This window comes from Cicer arietinum, chromosome 7 (genome assembly GCF_000331145.2).
Source record: "Cicer arietinum cultivar CDC Frontier isolate Library 1 chromosome 7, Cicar.CDCFrontier_v2.0, whole genome shotgun sequence".
NCBI classification, from domain to species: Eukaryota; Viridiplantae; Streptophyta; class Magnoliopsida; order Fabales; family Fabaceae; genus Cicer; species Cicer arietinum.
This window is the reverse complement of record NC_021166.2, coordinates 17,223,978-17,244,071: the sequence shown is the minus strand read 5'-3', so window position 1 is coordinate 17,244,071 and position 20,094 is coordinate 17,223,978. Positions and strand designations below refer to the sequence as shown.

Sequence of the window (20,094 nt, the reverse complement as noted above, 5' to 3'; positions counted from 1 at the left end):
GGCAAGACCTTAACTAACCAATCTGAGTATCAAAAATATTCTTAAGACTTTAGAAAAAATATTCTAAAATTTAGCTAACTCTAGGAAACCATACAAATTATTTAAATCTACTCTAAGCACAAATAAGATTTTTAAACAGAACTACATTTTTCTAGAGATTCATATTAGCATTAGAGCTGTGTATTTGCCTTAAAAAGTTTCAATAAATAACTCTCAATAAATGGATGCCATTTTCCTTTGCCTTGTGCACAATCAACAATCAGGGAACATGATCGCGATGAGGCATAAAGTTGGACGTCTTTTTCCTCTTTATTCACTGTTGTCCCAATGTTCTTGTATGCCTTTTATTTCTTGAATTCTGCAATTGTTGATTTCCAAATATGGCATAAGCGTCTTGGTCCCCCAAACTCAAATGTACTTCATGACTTGATCAAATATGCGGTTCTTGGCAATAAAAATTTCCTATCTCTTAGAGCTATTCAATTTGATTGCATTTCTTGTAAACTTGGTAAATGTAAAATTCTACTATTTCCAATTCATCAATCAAATGTGAATCAACCTTTTGACATGATCCATAGTGATTTATGGGGAACAACACTTGCTATATCTCATGCTCGTTATAAGTATTTTATCACTTTTATTGATGATTGTAGTCGTTTTACATGAGTTTATTTTTTGCGCTCTAAGCCTAAATCATTTTTTGAATTTAAATTTTTTCATACCTATTTTCATACTCAATTTTCATCTATAATTAAAATTTTGCATTTTAACAATGGGGAGAATATATATCTTCATTTCAAGAGTTCTTGCAAACAAATGGTATTATATCACAAAGGTTATTATGCTCTTTTACACCCCCAATAAAACAGGGTAGCGGAAAGAAAAAACTGTCATCTTTTTGATGTCGTCCGTACTCTCATGTTGGACTCCTTTGCACCCTTTCGATTTTGGTGTGAAATTCTTTACACCGATGTCTATCTAATTAATCGGCTGCCCTCTCAAGTCTTAAACAATGATTTCCCATTTTTCAGACTACATGGACAACAACCCTCTTATAGCAATCCTCGTACCTTTGGTTGTGTTTGTTATGTTCATCTTTAGCCCCAAGAATTCACCAAGCTCACAACCCAATCTGTTAAACGTGTTTTTCTTGGTTACTCAAGCCATAATTTTTTATTATATGCTATGATCCTAATCTAAATAGGATTCAGGTTTCTAGAAATGTTATTTTTTAAAAGGATGTATTTTTTTCCCCACCAACCAAGATACACATTCTCCTACCTCCACGTATGTTTTACCTTCGTTTTCTAACAATTATGCAGGAGAGTTAGCACATAAGTCCCTTTTGGTGTAACAAAGAGGTCCAAAACCTCTTCGACCCCCTCTATATCATTCTCTGGCTACTAATCTGGTACATCAACTAAAGCCAACAACTTTACGTCATAGTACTCATGCTTGTAATCCTCTAAAAAAGTATAATCCATCTTCACCTTTATATTAGACAACAACTTTAGCTTTTGTTTCTATCTCTTCCCCATATAAACAAGCTTTGGGACATAAATGTTGGCAAGATGCTATAGAGATCGAACTTCTAGTACTAGAGGAGAATCAAACATGGGATGTTGTTCCTTGTCTATCATTATTTAAACCTCTAGGCATTAAATTTGTATTAACTATAAAGGTTCATTCAGATGGATCCATAGATTGCGACAAAGCTCAATTAGTGGTTCTTGGAAATAACCAAGAATTTGGCCTTGATTATGATGAGACATTTGCACCTGTGGCCAAAATGACTACATTGCGCACTATTCTAGCCATTGTTGCATCTGAATCTTGGCAAATACACCAGCTAAATATCAATAACGTTTTTCTTCATGGTGACCTCAAGGAGGAAGTTTACATCAAACTTCTTACGGGTATAACTTCTACCTAATAATGTTTACAAACTATAAAGTCATTTTCTTGAAATTGGTATTGAATTTTATGGGTTTTGTTTGAAGATTTTGATAAATTTTCTAAGTTTTTATAAAGAAAGGATAATATTGTTGACATTTTAAGATATAAAAGATCAAATTGTTACTTAACATTAAATAAAAGACTAAATCGAGAAGAAAAAAAAGATAAATGACTGAAGTGTTACCTGAAATTAAGTTAAGGGACCGCATGAGCAATTATGCCCCAAAATGACTTCAATGCGCACTATTCTAGCCATTGCTGCATCTAAATTTTGGCAAATACACTAGCTAAATGTCAAGAACTCTTTTCTTCATGGTGACCTCAAGGAGGAAGTTTACACCAAACTTCTTACGGGTATGACCTCCACTTTACCTAATAATGTTTACAGACTATAAAGTTCTTTGTATGGGTTAAAACAGACACCAATAATGTGGTTTGAGAAGTTTAGAACAACACTTCCTAGCTTTTCCTTCATCTAGAGCAACTATGATCCATCTCTATTTATACAACAAACATCAAATTGAATTATGATACTCCTTATTTATGTGGATGACATTGTCATGACTGGTTCTAATCAAGAGGCAATCAATACAATTTAACAATTGTTGCATTCCAGTTTTCACATGAAATATCTTGGACAACTCACTTACTTGGACTTAGAAGTACACTTCCAACAAAAAGACATATTTGTTACTCAATACAAATATATTCAAGATCTAGTAGGTCTTACCAATGTCGTTGCTGCTGAGAATCTCATGGAAGTTAATGTCAAGTTAAGACGGGATGAAGGTGAACTCCTTACAAATCCAACTTTATTTGGAAGCTGGTTGACAATCTTAGCTACTTTACCATTACAAGACCCATATCTCTTTTTATGTCCACACAATTAATAGATTCATGAAAAATCCTAAACATTTGTACCTTTCAGCTGTACACCGAATCATCAAATACCTATTGGGTACTCCTAGTCGCGGTCACTTATTCCCTAATGGTGCAACAATACAACTTCAAGCATACATGGATGTTGATTGGGCTGGTTGCCCATACACAAGAAAATCTACCACTGACTGGTGCATGCTTTTAATTGCAAGAAACAAGATTCTATATCTAAATCCTCTACTGAAGTAGAATACCAGTCCATGTCTGCAACATGCTCATAGATTATTTGGTTGTGCGACCTTCTTTCAGAACTTGGTTTAACACAACCAACTCCATTGCATGTTGATAATACAAGTGTCATACAAATTGCAGGAAATCCAGTATATCATGAAAGAACAAAACATATAGAAGTCGATTGTCATTCAATTAGGAAAGTCTATGACCACAAAGTTAATACTCTGCCTCATGTCTCAACTCAACATTGGTTCAATTGGCTGATGTCCTCACCAAATCCTTAACACATCAACAAGATAAATTTCTAATAAGCAAATTGATGCATATAGACTCAGCAACATCAATTTAAGGGGGATGTCAATGGAATTGACATTTTTCATAATTATTAATTGTGCATATTTGATGATATTCATAATTATGTAATTATTCTCATAATTAATTAGCCCAGTTGCCATTATAGCAAGACTTAAGGCTACATATCATTATGTATCAACATTATTTAAAGAAAAATTCTCTAATGGAAATGACACATTTTACCAATAAGAAATTCTACGTTTGACACTCAACTTAAATATAATAGTTATGTAAAATAAAATTGCCTGTAAAAATGCTTACATTATAATATCAAATATTTATATCAGAGACCTAACACTCTAGTACTGTACTACATTGAGTAAAAATCAGTTGTTATGCTACAATCAAAGAGATGGAGCCACCAATTAGTCTGCTACATTTTAAATAATAATGATATGACTTTGTTCTAAATATATATACTACAGAAACCACAAGTAGGAATAATTCTACATCCATACATTACAGTCAGACACAAGTTGGTATATCCTACAAATATATTTTCTGGAAACGAAAAATGTGGTAGGAACCCAGCAGCAGCAATAGTAAATGTAGATTTTACTGCAGTGGATTCAAAATCGTTAGGGAAATCGGCAACAGTTGGTCAGACTTCATTAACAGAATCAATTCTGTTCACCGATGACGGCGATAAATCTTTATTGGAGATGATGGTTGATCCAACCTCACTTGTGCTTCTATATGATATCCTCTCCATCTGCCTTCTCTTGGAGCGACTCTTAACTATATCTTCTTTTTCATCTACAAATGAAATAAAAGTCCGCAGGCGCGAAGATCCCAAGCCTTGGCCAGGAGACTCAAGTTCCTCCGGACCGTGCTTCTTGTACTGCCTCAAGGTCTGAATAAGATATATCAGGAGAGCAAGTAAACATGCCAAACCACAAACTAGATAGAGGCCCCAAAAGCTTTTGAGATTGAGTCTGTCTACTTCAAGCTTTGCCCCTTGTGACAGACAAGCACTGCTCAAAAGCCATTTGTCATGGATCCTTTGTAAATCTCCATTTTCTGCCAACTCCAATATGGCAGTTGACAGGTCAACTGCTAATGGCGAGTCTGGTGGAAAGGCCTGAAAAAAAAAAATGAATTACAAGAAATAGTGAGAGACTACTATCAGTTGATAACTTTAAACAAGGGAACCAACAATCAAACGCGGTAAATTGACCTTAATTTCAGTACTGACAAAACATATAACTCTAAAATGCAGGGAATATAATGTCCTTCCAACTTTTTATGTTCCTATTTTAGAGTAACCAGTTGAGCTCTTTCCTTTCTGTAGTTAATATGCTCTGGCAAAACATAATCAAGTATAATGACCACAACATGTTCAGTAAAAATTCTTGAGTTGGCTTAGGGAAGCTGTTATTATCATCAAACATACAGGAAGAATATGAAGAAATGATATTATATATACAAGTATTATTGTGTTGATGTTTGTTTTAAAACTTGGTGGCTGCATGGCATATCTGGTAGAGCACATAAATGAAGTCTATTTACTGTTAGGAGTATGTGTTTGCAGATACTTACAAATCCCCAACCATTTCTTGTAAACTCTTGACCTACAATAGTGAATTCACACCGGCTTGAAAGGAAGAGCTCTATGTAAGCACGCTCGTCAACATACGCAGCAACACCACCCTTTTTGGGACCTTTCTCCAGTGCTTCCATAGTTTCTTCAGGTGTTTTTAGAGGAACTAGTCTGGATTCATGAATACCGATTTCGTCGATCAAATAAGACCGGGCAAAAGAACCCTGCAAGTAACCGATAGGCTCTTTGCTATTTACTAAACTTTCAATGCCTTTAATAGGTGAAGAAAGTTGTTGCACTGTGAGAATTGAAGTCAGGCTTGCTGTGTAACTCGAGTTAACTATTAGAACTACAAATAGCCATATAAGCAGCACAAATCGACCAAGAGTGCTCACTGTATTTTCCCCTACATTGTATGAAGATAAAAAGCAGCAAATTGATTTATTCAAAGTAGCTACCACTTATATATGGACCATAAGTGTCACAGAAGACAAAGAAATGGTACTTACTGTGAGCGAAGAACATAGTTGAAAAACTAAACCTGCCAAGTAAAACACAAATGCAAGTTACAAACATGAAGCTATTAGTAATTCCAGTTGGATAACTGGAACATTGATATATAATTATTGCATGCATCAGTAACATAGGTTGAGTTCCAAAAAGATGCTATATTTTTTTTGGTAACTATGTTATTAATGCGAAGTATCCACCAGCTTTGCCAATAACTAATCTCTAGTGGGGATAGGGGTGTACATGGGTTGAGTTGACTCGTTTTTGGCCAAATCCTATACCTGAACAGATCAATTTATTTGGGTTGGGTTGGATTGAGCTCTCAACCCATGATTTTTCCATCAAATCCGAACCAAACCAAACCAAACCAACCCGATAATGAGTGGGTTGGGTTCACGGGTAATAAAGAAAAAAATATATTTTTTTATTTAAAAAAAATGTAATTAAATTTAAATACTCAAACATCTAAAAAATAATAAAACTATAATGCAAGTTGCAACATATCATTCAATACTTAAAATACATCCACAAACACAACAAAACACTTAAATTAATTAAATTAGCAACAAATTCTCAAACATAGTCTAACAACTAAATTTTAACTATACATCAATAGTAAATAAATAAATAAAAATATATATGCCACGTCAATAGGTTGGGTTTGCGGGTTAATGGGTTCAAAAAATTAAATTCGCTATCTGAACCAAACGTAATTGGGTTTTAATAAGTTGGTTCGAATTAAATTAGCAACAAATTCTCAAACATAGTCTAACAACTAAATTTTAACTATACATCAGTAGTAAAAAAAGTAAATAAAAATATATATATGTCACGTCAATAGGTTGGGTTTACGGGTTTAAAATTTTAAATCCGCTACCCGAATCAAACATAATTGGGTTTCAATAGGTTGGTTCAGGGAAGACCCGAACTTAAATGAGTTGGGTCAAAATATAGGTTGGATTGGTTTGGGTGACGGGTTTGCGGGTTTACTGGGGAACCTAACCACCTTTAGAGGGGTTTCCCCTCCCAACCACATTTTTTTTCATCAACCAGATTCTAATCAGTGACCTTGCTTAAGGGATCTGAATCTAGTTCTACTCAGACAAATGTAATGCTAAAAGGTAAAACAGAAGAGATAGAGAAAGACCAGTTTTGATTACCACAAAATTGTGGCTAATTGTTTTTTAGGTGGTCCTCTAAAATCATCATTCATTCTATGTTCTAGAATCCAAACTACTGCACCAACTAGTAGGAAAAAGATAGCTGTTACAGTCCACATCATTGGTGTAAATGGTGTCAGAAATGCCCAAGCATTGGAATCTGTCTTCTTAACTGATGCTACTACCACTAAACCAGACTCAATATATGGCTGAGTAAAATCTACCATCTTTGTTCTTTCTGTAGTAATTGTAATGTCACCTACTGCAGCATCAAAGACCTGTATTGGAAAGACAAAAAGTGGTATCAGAAAAGTATACCATAATAAAACATCCAAACTTCATAAAAGTTATTTCGGAATGATACTCACGCCGGCCGTGATCAGACGCACAAGCTCGGTGTTACTAGGATTGTTTCGACCATCACCATATGGAACAAACTTATAGGGGACCGCATAGGGCAACAGGTTTACCGCAGAAAGAAATACATCAATGCAGAATCCCTTGAACGTGTCAGTAGATTGTACCTGGGAAATAAATTCGCGGTAACTAAACCTTTTCGGTACTCCAATTTTTAAGAGCTTTCCATTGTTTGGAAAAACCCAACCTCGAGGTCTCTGGGTTGTTTCTCCTGGCCAAAACACAGTGAGTAGCTTTTGATTTTCGCTCGAACGATTAGGCAGTTTTGAGTAAAGTTCTTCTGGAGGAACAACCGATAATCCAGAGTAATTAGACCAATAACCAATCCTCCGAGTCCCGGTTCCAATCACATTGATGATTTCATATGCTGGATTAGCAAGGTTTCCATCATGTGTATACCTGAATGGACCTGTTACACCAGTCATGTTAACCTCATAAATACTTTTACACAAAAGATTTCCTTCATTGAAGATTTTCACAGCATCAAGATGCATGCTGTCTCCGTGTAGTTCAGTTAACTTTGGATCGTGCGAAAATGTAATTTGGTTCCCTTGTTTCAGAAATGTATCAAGGGCACGCGCAAGCACATAAACAGTATCATACGCAAATATACCATAAGTACTAAGACCAAGAGGACCATTTGCAGTCTTTCCACTAGTCAAATTTGCCCACCTAGAAACGAACGATCTTTTGAGCTTCGAATCCGGTATGTACATTCTTAATGTAATAACTCCTTGAATGTTATCCATTTCATCTGACGAAAGTGGACTATCGATGTCCAGAAAAGACGATAGAAAATTAGTAGCAATCCAGACATAACCATTTTGCATCATTCCAAGAGACTTTGCCACACTCAACACTTTTGGACCCCAAGCAGTACTTGTGTGAAGAACTATAACCCGAGATTCTGCCAACGCCACCTGAACAAGCACATCGGTAATCTCCTCCCTATTTGCCTCAGGAGTCATCGGTGCTTTAAACAAAATCTTGCAATGTCTCTCAGCTAGCTTATCCCCTAACGCACCTATGCCATTCCTCCCATGGTCGTCATCGCCGTAGACTGCAATAACCTCTCTCCAACCATAGTGGTTAACAATGTCTGCTATAGCAGTCATTTGAAAAATGTCACTGAAAGCAGTTCTAATAAAGAATGGGAATTGAAGCGAAGAAAGAGTAGGATCCGTCGCTGAAAATGATAGCAGAGGTACGTGGAGCTCATTTGCTATATGAGATATGACATGAGCTGTTGTCGAAGTCTGCGGACCGATAATAGCCACAGTGCGCGTTGCCATAAGCTGCAAAGCTGTTAACAATGTATTTAATACAATAATCATAATAATCTGTTAAAATTACATACCTGAAAAAACAAAATCATTTTTCTAACCAAAAAAGTGAGAGTATTATGATGAATTTACCCTCGGCGATGCTCAAAAAGCCTCGGTATTTCGAATCTTCCTGTAGTGAGAGCTTCAACTTAGTTTTACCAAGAATAGAAGGATCAGAATTTATATCTTTAACTGCAGCTTCTACAGCAATTTTCACTATTCTACCAACACTGGTATTGAAAGAGTAAAGAACCCCAATATTTACAAATGCAGGAGGTACTGTGGAATTATCCAAACCAACACCACTTGAAGAGAACAACAAATTGGAGAGAACCATCAACATCACAAGCCAAACTCTGATCATGATTGCAATTTCCTATTGATAAATCTAGTAACAATCACCCTGCTTAACAAACAAGTAAATCAACACCTTAAAAAAAAATGAAATTAACCACTCATCCTAAAAAGGATACTTTGCATTATTAGGCATAATATAATTTCTAACAAACTCAAGTATAAAAAGAACAAAACTATAATTTTTTTTTCCATTCATCATTTTTACATTCACCTTTTTATTTCTTTCTATTTTACAATGTTTTTCTTTTTTATATAAAGATAACATGAAAACAGAAGCAAAGCACATCTCATACACAAAACCAACATGGGAAAGAATAAAACAATAAAGTGACTCTCATTATTGCTGAAAAGTATTAAACTGCAAGAGGGAATAACAGCATGTGAAGAACATGACTTTTTTACTCCAAAAAAATTAATGTACCTCAAGTTTGGTTAGCTGAAACCAATATTTGGCAGCAACATGGTGAAGAAAACTTGATGTTGTGTTCAATTTGAGCATTAAAAGAAAGAACTTTACATGTACCCAGATGAAAAAAGAATAAACTTTAACCAGAGGGAGGCAAAATAAGCAGTGTTGAATGATTGGGATATAATTTATGGAAACCTGAAGATTAAGAAAAACTGGAGAGAAAGTTGATTCAAACAAAAGGGTAGATCTTAGCAAAAGGAATTGAAATGGTATGGGAAATATGTATGAAAATGAAGGGTACCCACTTGGAGAATTTCACTTTGGAATTTATTGTCGGATGGTGCACATATATTTGAATAATATTTAAAACTATTCTTCATTTTCATGATGGAAGAGAGAATAAGTCATAAAAGTGAAAGATTATCATTTATATTTAAATATTTCTATTATATTAAATTAATATCAATTAAATCATCGTTTTATTATAAATACGAATAAAATTTACAAATTATTATTTTTTTAAAATACTATTGGTGGTATCTAAAATTTTAGCTGAATTTTTTACTTTAAATTCTAACTAATAAATATTAATATTTTGAAATTATACGAATTAATTACAGTGTAGTTTACTGTCACTTCTAAAATTCAAGTGAATTTCTAAGTATTTGCCTCGAGTATTTATGAAGATGCTCCCAATAGAACTCACCTTTATTATCACAAATAATGAGGGAGGGACCATTGGATCCCAGGCACGTGTTGACTGTGATGTGTGAACTAGTCGTTTGTGAAACTAGAAAATCACACACACACAAAAGTTGCTATGAAGTGGATAAAATGTTTTGGTGACAGAATTTTTTTTATTCTTATAATAATAGTAATTTTTATTAGCGTTCAGGTCGGTAGGTGTGTATGGTTGAGTCGTGGCTTTATTTCAATTTCGAAATCATATTAATTATTTATTTTGAATTATGTACCTCATTACAAGTTATTATATTCTATTATGTAGTTATGATAATCATGGACCCTCAGATTTTATATAATATGATCCACATTATTAAGGTTTATATAATATAATCAGATTTGAATGGAATGCAGGGTCAAAAAAGTTATTAATAAATATTATATAAAATTAATATGATGATTTTTTAGATAATGATTATTCTGTGTATTAGTTTAAAAATAAATTCTTTTACATGGTGATTGGGCGGGTTAGAAAATGTAATAAGTGGGCAATAGTTAAAAAATTAGCAATATGATAAAGCTAATGGCCAAGGGGCCCTCCTATTACTGAGTGCTTATCTCGTTCCACCAAACGGGACACTAATAATAATAATAATAATAATAATAATAATAATAATAATAATAATAATAAATAATGCATATAAAGGTGAGGGAAAATGTCATGTAGAAAGGGTCTCATTGATTATTTTGGGACAAACTCTTGATGCAATGGATGTATGCGTTTTAAAGGTGAGAAACTAATGACAAATTCAAGGCAACTTTATCTCTCGATTTTTCACAAGTAGGTATTTTCCGTATAATTAATGACTTTCTTCACTCGAGCATAAAAGCCATAATCCAGGTTATATGTTGAGTGTAAAGTTTTAAGTTGAAGAAGACCACACACATGACACATGTGATGTGGTGCATAGCTAGGTACCCATGAATATATACCAATTGGGTTCATGATGGAGTTGAAGCAAGCTCTGCTCATGTACCACTAGTACATGAACGGGTGAAGCCACCGACAAGTTTTCATTATTATAAGTGTAACATTAATTCATGTTTCATTTTCCACTTATCATAATAGAGCTGTTATTGGCATTTCATTAGAGATAACTAAGACTAGTGTGAGTTTGCAAGAATGAATGGGGAAATCTTCTCTAATGTAAAACTTTTGAAATAATTTTTTTTTTTAAAGTTTAAAAAAGTTTTGAAAATATAGTTAAACAACTTCATAAATGCAATACTTTTTAAAGTTTTTATAAAAATTGAAACTTTAGATGAATGTAAAATTTCTGAAATACAATTTTTCAAAAATTTTAAAAAAATTTGAAAATGCAAATGAGAAACTTTTGAAATGTTATATTTTCAAAATTTTAAAAAATTTGGATGAATGTAAAACTTCCTAAATGATAATAATTTGGATGAATTTGAAAATTTTGAAATGATAATAATTTCTATAATTTTAACTATCAAGTAGTAAGAGATAAAAAAAAAAGTAATATGATATTTTCAAATACTTTGGAGAGATTGGAGGTAAATGTGAGGGGTGATTGATAGATTTCTCAACCAAATGGTTCTCACATATTTGTTCGGTTGATGTTTGAGAAGCAATTAGATTTTTCCTTGCGTTGATTTGGCTTCATGAGCTATAACTCGTTTTCATTGATAAGAAATCTACTCTTCACCCCTCACTTGTACCTCTCATCCCTCAGCACACCTAAAAAGACCTTTTTACCATTTTTTTTTTTACTTTTTATTGAAAATATGTTACTAAAATCTGACATTTACATTCGACTTGTATAAAAACCAGTTATAGAAATTTTCTAAAATTTGATTGATTACACAATTTTTGAAATACAAAGTGATTTCAGATTTTTGAAATTTTCGAAAGTTAGGATGAAAAATTAGTATTCAAACACACAATCATGATTTAACAGATACTTTAGACGACAATGTTCGACCTTTACCGTTATTGGCACTGTTAATCACGATCTTCTCGACCCTCCCCCTTCCACTTATAGGTAATAACAAGTTTTTGTCTTTTGTAGGAATCCAACCCAGTAATTGAGGGATAAGTACCATTCATTTCCACCATCAATTGAGCTGTTGGAATGAATGGTGATACTTATTCCTCATGTACCAGGTTCGGTTCCCACAGAAGACAAAAACTCGCTATTTCTAATGGATGGAAAGGGAGAACAAGAATGTCGTGATTAACAGTGCCGATAATGGTAAGCATCAGACTGTTACATTAATCCCATAGTTTTCACTCAAATATATAAAAAAAAAATGGTACTTATCAATCATTTTTGAAAGATCCGTACATAGAAAGTGCATCATATATTGAAGTTAATACAATGTGAAAATTATGTGCATTGGACAAGAAGACGAGATGATTCAGATGTACATATTTTGGACGCACCTTGATTGTATAAAGTTATTGAACACATTTTATTTTATTTTGATATGTGATAACACATACAAAAATAAATAGATATCGGCTACCATTGCTTGAAGTTGTGGTGTAGCATTTACTAGGTTGATATTTTTTGTAGCATTTGCTTACTTGAAACAAGAGCGACAAGAAGACTCATTTGGGCATTTGAAAATGTATGACAATTGTTCGTCTCTTAGAATTTTATTTTTAAAGTTATTGTGATCGATAGAGATCTTGCCATGTTGAATGATATTGGAGTCGTATTTCCTACTTTAGTTAATATGTTATGTTGTTTTCATATTGAAAAAAAATATTAGGACAAAATGCAAACAATATGTGAAAAAGAATATACAAGATGAGGTAATAGATTTATGGGAAAATATTGTATATTCGACTAGTGTAAAGGAGTATGATCATCACTTGTAACACTTTGAGTTAGTGTTGGCCAATATTATCATTTTTGTTGATTATGTTAAAGATTCATGGTTCACACCTTACACAGAAAGATTTGTCGTTATTTGGACCAATAGAGTGATGCATTTAAGGAATACAACAACCAACATGTATTTTTAATTTATGATTTGTTTTAGAAACATGATTGAATCATTTATGTGATTTGTTTTAATTTTTATATTTGAGTATGCTCATTGGAGATTGAAAAATATGTTGCAAATTATAGTAATGGAGACTTGTGCAAAAGTTGAGACGTGTTGAAATGTTGAAGAACCAAATGTATAGCATCAAAACATATTTTTAGAAAAGCATTATCGATATTGCGCATGAGCATAATTCACCATTTTATCAGAAATTACATCACTTTGTATCAACAATTTTTTTTATTTAAAAAATGATAAAGAGTTAAAGAGATTAGAGATGGTATGTATTGACAAAACAACATGTGGTTGCTCAATTATGGTAGCTCATGGGTTACCTTGTGTTTGTGAGTTGACACATTTGCAGATATCATGTACTCTCACCACTTTAGATACCATTTATGTTTTTTTGAAGAAAATTAAACATGAAACATAAATTGGAGGATGAAGAATCTCTATCACAGTATGACTTCTTAGAAGAGTAGGATGTAATGAAAACATATATAAAGACACAAGATATTGTTGGTCAAAGGATATTCAGAACAAAGGTTCGTGAACTTGTATTTCCACGTACAACAACAATGCATTCACCACATGGTAAAATAAAAACCAAAGGAGCTACTAAGAAAAATCAAAAGAGAAAACAATTTAATGCTCCTTATGAAATCTGCAAAACATCCACCTCAAGGATCTACAAAGCAACAATCTCAAGGATATGCTAAGCAACCATCTAAGAAGCATTTTCCTACTTTTATTTATCAATATATTAATGATATAATAGATGTTTTGCCTAATGGAAACTATGGTTATTGCACAATTGCAGCAATATAAGGTTGGAGTGAGAATCTTGATATTTAGTTTGGACATATTTGAACAAACTGATCAATCTACATTATGATCTTTATTCAAATGTTTTCTTTAACAATATCGAAAAAGTACAAAAGTCATTGAAGATATCTAGTTTGAGTGCTTACGAAAAAGAAAAGTAGATAACTATACCAAAGATGAGTTACGTGATAACATAAGATATAATATCATTCTAAACATGACATTTTTCCCACTGAAGGAACCACCATCAAGGAATTCTTCTCGTAATTCATTAATAGCAATTGAGTTTGTCAATGAAGATCATTGGGTACGAGTGAAATTTATGGTAAAATCCAATACGTTAATGGTAAATTAATGCTTAATGGTAAACTAATGTTTAATACTTATTGTGCAGGTAAAATTGAAGTTTAATTGTTCTTTGCCACCCACTTCATAAAAATGGAGAGACTTTTGTAGTGATGTTGCGAAGACATGATACATAGCTTATGGAGGACGTTTCAAGCATTAGGAACACAAAGATCCAACATTTACCAAACCATATCGTGTTTCATTAAATGAAGATTAATTTGTATGCGTTAGAGTGCATCGATTGAGTTGATATTTCTATAAATCTACTTTAGTCGACCCATAAAATTCTTCGTGAAGTTTTGTATATGTTGTTTGTTTATTTTAGAGAAATAAAATAGTATTTGCATAATTGAACAAAATAAATATAAACCATCACGAGAATTATATCCATGATACAAAATAAAACACAATTTACTAATGACCTCCTTGGAACATGCAGATAACTCACATGGTATCTCATGAACTTCACCATATGGATTTACTATTTGTATGACCCTATGTAAAAGCTCAGATTCTCTAGCGTCTCGTGCAAGAGATGAACCAACTCGTGTAGGCATGACAACAGAGCAGGGGCGAATTTTGCCTCCTCAACCCCCGCATCCGACTAATTGGGAAAAACCTGCACTGGTCCCCGTTTCATAGCAAATGTGAAATTTAGACCTCCATCCCGTCCGCAACGGGGTTCGAGTTTTCCCGCCTACACTTGCACTCATTCATATATATAAATTATAAATTTAAAAAACATATCTATTATAATTAATATAATAAATTAATAATTATTAGACAATAATAAAATTAAAAATATTTTCTATAGAGGTGAAATTATAATTTTTAATATTTAAAAAAATATTAAGTATATTCAATATGTATATGTATATAAAATTTAAAAATTACAATAATATTACTTGCGGAGTGGGTTCAGGTGCGGGATGGATATCACCACCTCCAAACCCATTCCTGCCCCTGAATTTTAATTTCGAGGAAAATCTGCACCAGCGCCCAATCCAAGCAGGGTTTCCCCGTCCAAATCAAACGGGTTTAGGTGAGTACCCGCGGCTGCGGGTTATGTTGTCATCCCTAAACTCGTGTAGAAGATGATAGAACATGTGAATCAACACGCAGAGTAGTAGATGGAGCATAAGAGATGATCCGATGATGTGAAAAATGTAAGTATCAGGCATAATAGCTATTTGAGACCTCACCAGGAAGTGTCACTAGAGGTGAGAGACTTTGAAGGATCATTATACATGCTCTCAAGGTATTCTAGCACTAGAGGAATGTCACGTGAAATGTATTGAATGTGACCAAACTGTCAAATACATCGCTCTGAGAGATATGAGACTAAAGTTCCACCCCAACAAAGGTAAGCGGAGTACATCGTTGTTGGTTCAAAATGATGATTGACTCGATCATCCTCGTATGATGTAAAAAATACATCCTCAAGCAAAATAACATCAAGCCTTTGTCGATATGTCATCAATCCATCTTAGACATCATGTTTTGGGGTACATCTATGGGTTCTGGGAGTATGTTTAGGAACCCTTCCACTGTTCCCCCGCTTAGAGATTTTAGGAAAATGCTCGTAAATCCAACACTACACCAAAAATAAAAGACAATATAGTAAATTAAAAACACAACTTAATATGGGTCACATACCTGTAAAAAGATCATATACCCTCCCAACTTTCTAGTGTCATGAATAACTCTATCTCCTAGGTTATCATATAGCACAACCAACGTAGATTTACCCCATGCATAGTCTTGACAATGTTCTAAATTAGTGAACAAGCTAATATACTTCTCCTTCACCCGAGTGTGAGTCTTATTGGCAAAAATAATGCTTCCAACTAAACGCAAAAGATATGTTCTTGCAACACATTGAAATTGGTTAATTTAGAAAAGACTTTTGTATAGGTTGTTCAACCACTACAATCTATATTGAACACATTTGTTAAAATTTATTTTAGTAGTTGTTTCTTCCATTGTTGCCTCGAATACTCATGTATAGCAATCACATCATTATTAGTATTCATATTTATTGATGCACTGAAGAACCTACCACAAGGAGGAATATGTAAAAGAGTCGTGACATCATCTAATGTGATGGTCATTTTCCCGAATGACATGTGAAATGAGCTGGTTTTTCTATGTCACATTTCTACAAAAGGCAAATGTGAGACCAACGTCGACCATCATAAAATAAGCTAAAGACAAGTGTACCGATTCAGATTCTTGAATTCAATATTGTGCATGATCAGGTAGTGCTACTTCAACAAACTTCGTCAGTTTCAAATTGTGCGTGATCACTTTCAGCCGACCACGATCCTACAAGTGATTAAAAACATAAAGAACATAACAATAAAATAATGTACTAAATTTCATGACAACAATGTACTAAATATAATATACTTATTCTTAATTAAAAAAAAACTTTATTAATTAAAATATATCTATTCTTCCCATATCTTTCGAGTCACATGATGTTCGTATTATATCAACATCGATGTGACCAAGGGCCCTCCAGGGAATCCACGTTGTTGGACATGGTCTTCGACTGCCTGCTCCTCAACTACCTGCTCCTCATCGTCCATTTGTTTAGGCTCCTGAACATATTCGTCAAGTTCCTCAGACTTGATACCATGTATACTACAATGTCGAAGAGGTGGATAATTAGCCCCATTCATATGTGGATTAAATGTAGTGGATGAAACTTTTTCGCCTCTATCACCTACATTGTGAGCGATGGTGCGAATAGTTTCTTTGCTCACGCCTCTCATCTTAGTCACTGACATGAAAATAAACATATCAATAATTATATGAAAAAAATTCGAAAATTTTGAAAGTTTCGAGAGTTTTGAATTTTTCATTTTCTTCAAAAGTTTCAAAATTTCATTTCTCTAAAAAAATAATTTAGTTTTCAAACTTTTGACATGGTTGAAAGTTTCATAAGTTTAGTATTGTTTGAAACTTTCGAAAAGTATTGAATCCTCTATTTCAAAAGTTTCATATTGCTCAAAACTTTCGAAAAATGTTGAATCCTATATTTCAAAAGTTTCATATTGTTCGAAACTTTCAAATATGTTTTGAAAAACTGGAAATTACACTTCGAAAGTCTTAAATTCATCAAAAAGTTCGAAAGGTTAACTTGTGCTTTAGAGGTTTCAAAATGTTGGGAAATTTTATCAGAGATTTTGAAAGTTTCGAATCCGTGAATGAAAAAGTGGATGGATTTTTTTTCCAACTTTACATATAATAATAAAGGGTAAATTTATTTTTTAGGTGTATTGGGAGTGAGATATGTGAGGGGGTGGAGAGTAGATTCGTGGTTCATTGGTTATGAGTTGGACTCTAGATGAATTTTGATTACTTTCATAGCAATAAGGATGACACTGCTGAATTTACATTGTTATTAATGATTGTAAGCGTCTATTTACATTGATCTTTACTTAAAAATTCTTATGTTGAGTTGAATTTGTAAGAAAAAAAGATAATGAGGTTGTCCATACTCTAGTTAGAGCAGTATCATCTTCGATTAGTTTCCAATTTTTAATTGATGTACTAATATATTATGTACATTATCATGAATGAAATGCTATGAACAAACTAACCATTAATTGACTCAAAAACATCAATCAAATTAAAAAATAAAGAATAAAGTGCATAGAAATTACGAGTGGTTATTTATATTAAAAATATGATTTTTTTTTTTTTTTTAAAAAACAGTAACAAATGGGATCTTAATGTTTGGTACGAGCATAATTATTTCTAATTTACTTATAACCAATGATTGTTGTTGGTTTTTTGATAGACCATATATAACCCTTTCTTAATTACTTACTAAATTAGCATTTGCCAAACCTTGACTTAAGGTAACACCACATCCTCTATCCTAATTACCTAAATAAACATAACATTAGAACACATTTTCTCATTTTTCATATTTTCATATTGTTGTTGCTTCTTCTGCAAGAAACCCATCAATCTCCATTAATTTGCAGAAGAAACAACAACAAACAACAATGGGGTTTGATCCAGAAACCACCACCTCATCATCACAACAACACACCCCTCTTCTTTCTAATGCACCTCCTCTTTCCTCAAAACTCAAAACCTTTGCAAACATCTTCATATCAATTGTTGGTGCTGGAGTTCTTGGTCTCCCTTATAGTTTCAAAAAAACAGGATGGATAATGGGTTTGGTCATGCTTTTCTCTGTTGCTTTTCTCACTTACCACTGCATGATGCTCCTTGTCCAAACTCGTAGAAGGCTTGAATCAATCATTGGGTTCCCAAAAATCAATTCTTTTGGTGATTTGGGTTATGCAACAAGTGGCCCTTTTGGAAAAATTTGCATTGATTTCATGGTTGTGCTTTCACAATGTGGTTTTTGTGTTAGTTACCTTATTTTCATATCAACTACTTTGGTATATCTTTCAAGTTCATCATCATCAATGTTTGGTCTCACACCAAAGGTTTTGTTCATTTGGGCTTGTTTCCCTTTTCAATTGGGTTTGAATGCAATTCCAAGTTTGACCCATTTGGCTCCTTTAAGCATATTTGCTGATGTTGTTGATATGGGAGCCATGGGAGTTGTTATGATTGAGGATATTTTTGTCTTTTTGGAAAATAGGCCACCTTTGAAAACTTTTGGTGGTTTATCTGTATTTTTGTATGGTTTAGGTGTTGCTGTTTATGCTTTTGAAGGAATAGGAATGGTTTTGCCTTTGGAATCAGAAGCAAAAGATAAAGATAAATTTGGTGGTGTTTTGGGTTTGGGAATGGTGATAATTTCTTTGTTATATGGAGCTTTTGCTGCTTTAGGTTACTTTGCATTTGGTGAAGAAACTCAAGGGATTATTACTACTAATTTTGGACAAGGAATGTTAAGTGCTTTGGTTCAATTGGGTCTTTGTGTTAATCTCTTTTTTACTTTTCCATTAATGATGAATCCTGTTTATGAAGTTGTTGAGAGAAGATTGTGTGATTCCAAGTATTGTTTATGGCTTAGGTGGTTGTTGGTGCTTTTGGTGTGTTTGGTGGCACTTTTGGTTCCTAATTTTGCTGATTTTTTGTCACTTGTTGGGAGTAGCATTTGTGTTATTCTTAGCTTTGTGTTTCCTGCTTTGTTTCACTTTTTGGTGTTCAAAGATGAATTGGGTTGGAAGTGTTTGGTTTTTGATGGAGCAATTGTGTTGTTTGGGATTGTTATTGCTGTCACAGGAACTTGGTCTTCCTTAATGGATATTCTTTCCACTTAGGCTTAATTCAAAAATAATTAAGAGATTATAAAGTTGAGGTTTTTATTCATGGAGCTAGCAATTGGGTTAGTTAATTGTTTTATTAATGACAATTGAGGGAGATCTTGCTTCAAGCAATGGCTTAGAATGATTTGTTACTTGGATTATCAATTAGATTATACATTGTAGTGTTTACTAAAATTGATGATGGTCCACAACAAAAGCACCAACCTATGATTTTTGTTGTTGTTGCATTCTGTTGTTTTTGTAACAGTTGCACCTTATACTTTCTTAGTATGTATGATGAGAAAATGTATAAAGAAAAAGATTCATGATCTACCTGATTCTTTTTATCTACATGAATTTTAATCTTTGAGAAATAGTCCATAATAAATTTTGTCTATAATGAATCCATGTGTACTAATTGACATTTTAAAATCTTAATTAGTTCAATCTGTATGTATATTTAGCATAGTTACACCATTGAAATTTTGTTTAATGATTAGTATTCTAAAATTCAAAGTACTCAAAGATGGCTTGAATATTTTAATATTAATAATTAATAATGTTAATATCGTTAGTATTTTATTGAGAGAGGAGATTGAATCCACAACCTTCTTATCATACAATCCCTTAATTTTTCCACTTCAGTTATCAAATCAATTTTATATCTCTCGTAAAAAAATTTGAATTTACTTGAGCATAAATTAATAAACTAATTGTTTACTTAATACAAATTCAAAATCATTCTTGCATAGATCATGAAGAAAGTACATTTCAAATT

The 20,094-nt window shown here is 33.1% G+C and overlaps 2 protein-coding genes across 5 annotated transcripts; one reads left to right on the top strand and one right to left on the bottom strand.

The window, feature by feature from the left end:
• Window positions 1-3,664: 3,664 nt before the first annotated feature.
• Window positions 3,665-9,491, bottom strand: LOC101495056 (glutamate receptor 3.6-like). Of its 4 annotated transcripts, XR_001144402.3 has the most exons (8): window positions 9,154-9,491; window positions 8,466-8,778; window positions 7,002-8,353; window positions 6,634-6,911; window positions 5,473-5,504; window positions 4,963-5,369; window positions 4,601-4,724; window positions 4,367-4,504 (listed from the first exon to the last, which is right to left on the bottom strand). XR_001144402.3 is itself a non-coding variant. In XM_004509399.4 (7 exons), exons 2-7 carry the CDS (start codon window positions 8,737-8,739, stop codon window positions 4,025-4,027), a joined length of 2,823 nt encoding a protein of 940 aa, XP_004509456.1. In that variant the 5' UTR covers window positions 8,740-8,781; window positions 9,154-9,487; the 3' UTR covers window positions 3,665-4,024. The 4 variants fall into 4 exon arrangements, 3 of the variants coding, with proteins under 3 accessions (XP_004509456.1, XP_004509455.1, XP_073219429.1); XM_004509399.4 differs by lacking the exon at window positions 4,601-4,724 and having other exon boundaries at window positions 3,665-4,504; window positions 8,466-8,781; window positions 9,154-9,487; XM_004509398.4 differs by lacking the exon at window positions 4,601-4,724 and having other exon boundaries at window positions 3,665-4,504; window positions 9,154-9,487.
• Window positions 9,492-17,973: 8,482 nt separating this feature from the next.
• On the top strand, window positions 17,974-19,647 carry LOC101494730 (amino acid transporter AVT3C-like). The gene has a single exon (XM_004509397.4). It carries the CDS (start codon window positions 18,093-18,095, stop codon window positions 19,329-19,331), a length of 1,239 nt encoding a protein of 412 aa, XP_004509454.1. The 5' UTR covers window positions 17,974-18,092; the 3' UTR covers window positions 19,332-19,647.
• The last annotated feature ends 447 nt before the right edge of the window (window positions 19,648-20,094 follow it).

Bases quoted from the DNA above. Each gene is read 5' to 3' on its own strand.
- LOC101495056 (XM_004509399.4), bottom strand. From the start codon at position 8,739: ATGATCAGAGTTTGGCTTGTGATGTTGATGGTTCTCTCCAATTTGTTG. The intron at 5,370-5,472 runs GTAAGTACCATT...CATACAATGTAG, and splicing joins AACTATGTTCTTCGCTCACA to GGGAAAATACAGTGAGCACT. The intron at 4,505-4,962 runs GTAAGTATCTGC...TTTTTTTTTCAG, and splicing joins CAAGAAATGGTTGGGGATTT to GCCTTTCCACCAGACTCGCC.
- LOC101494730 (XM_004509397.4), top strand. From the start codon at position 18,093: ATGGGGTTTGATCCAGAAACCACCACCTCATCATCACAACAACACACC.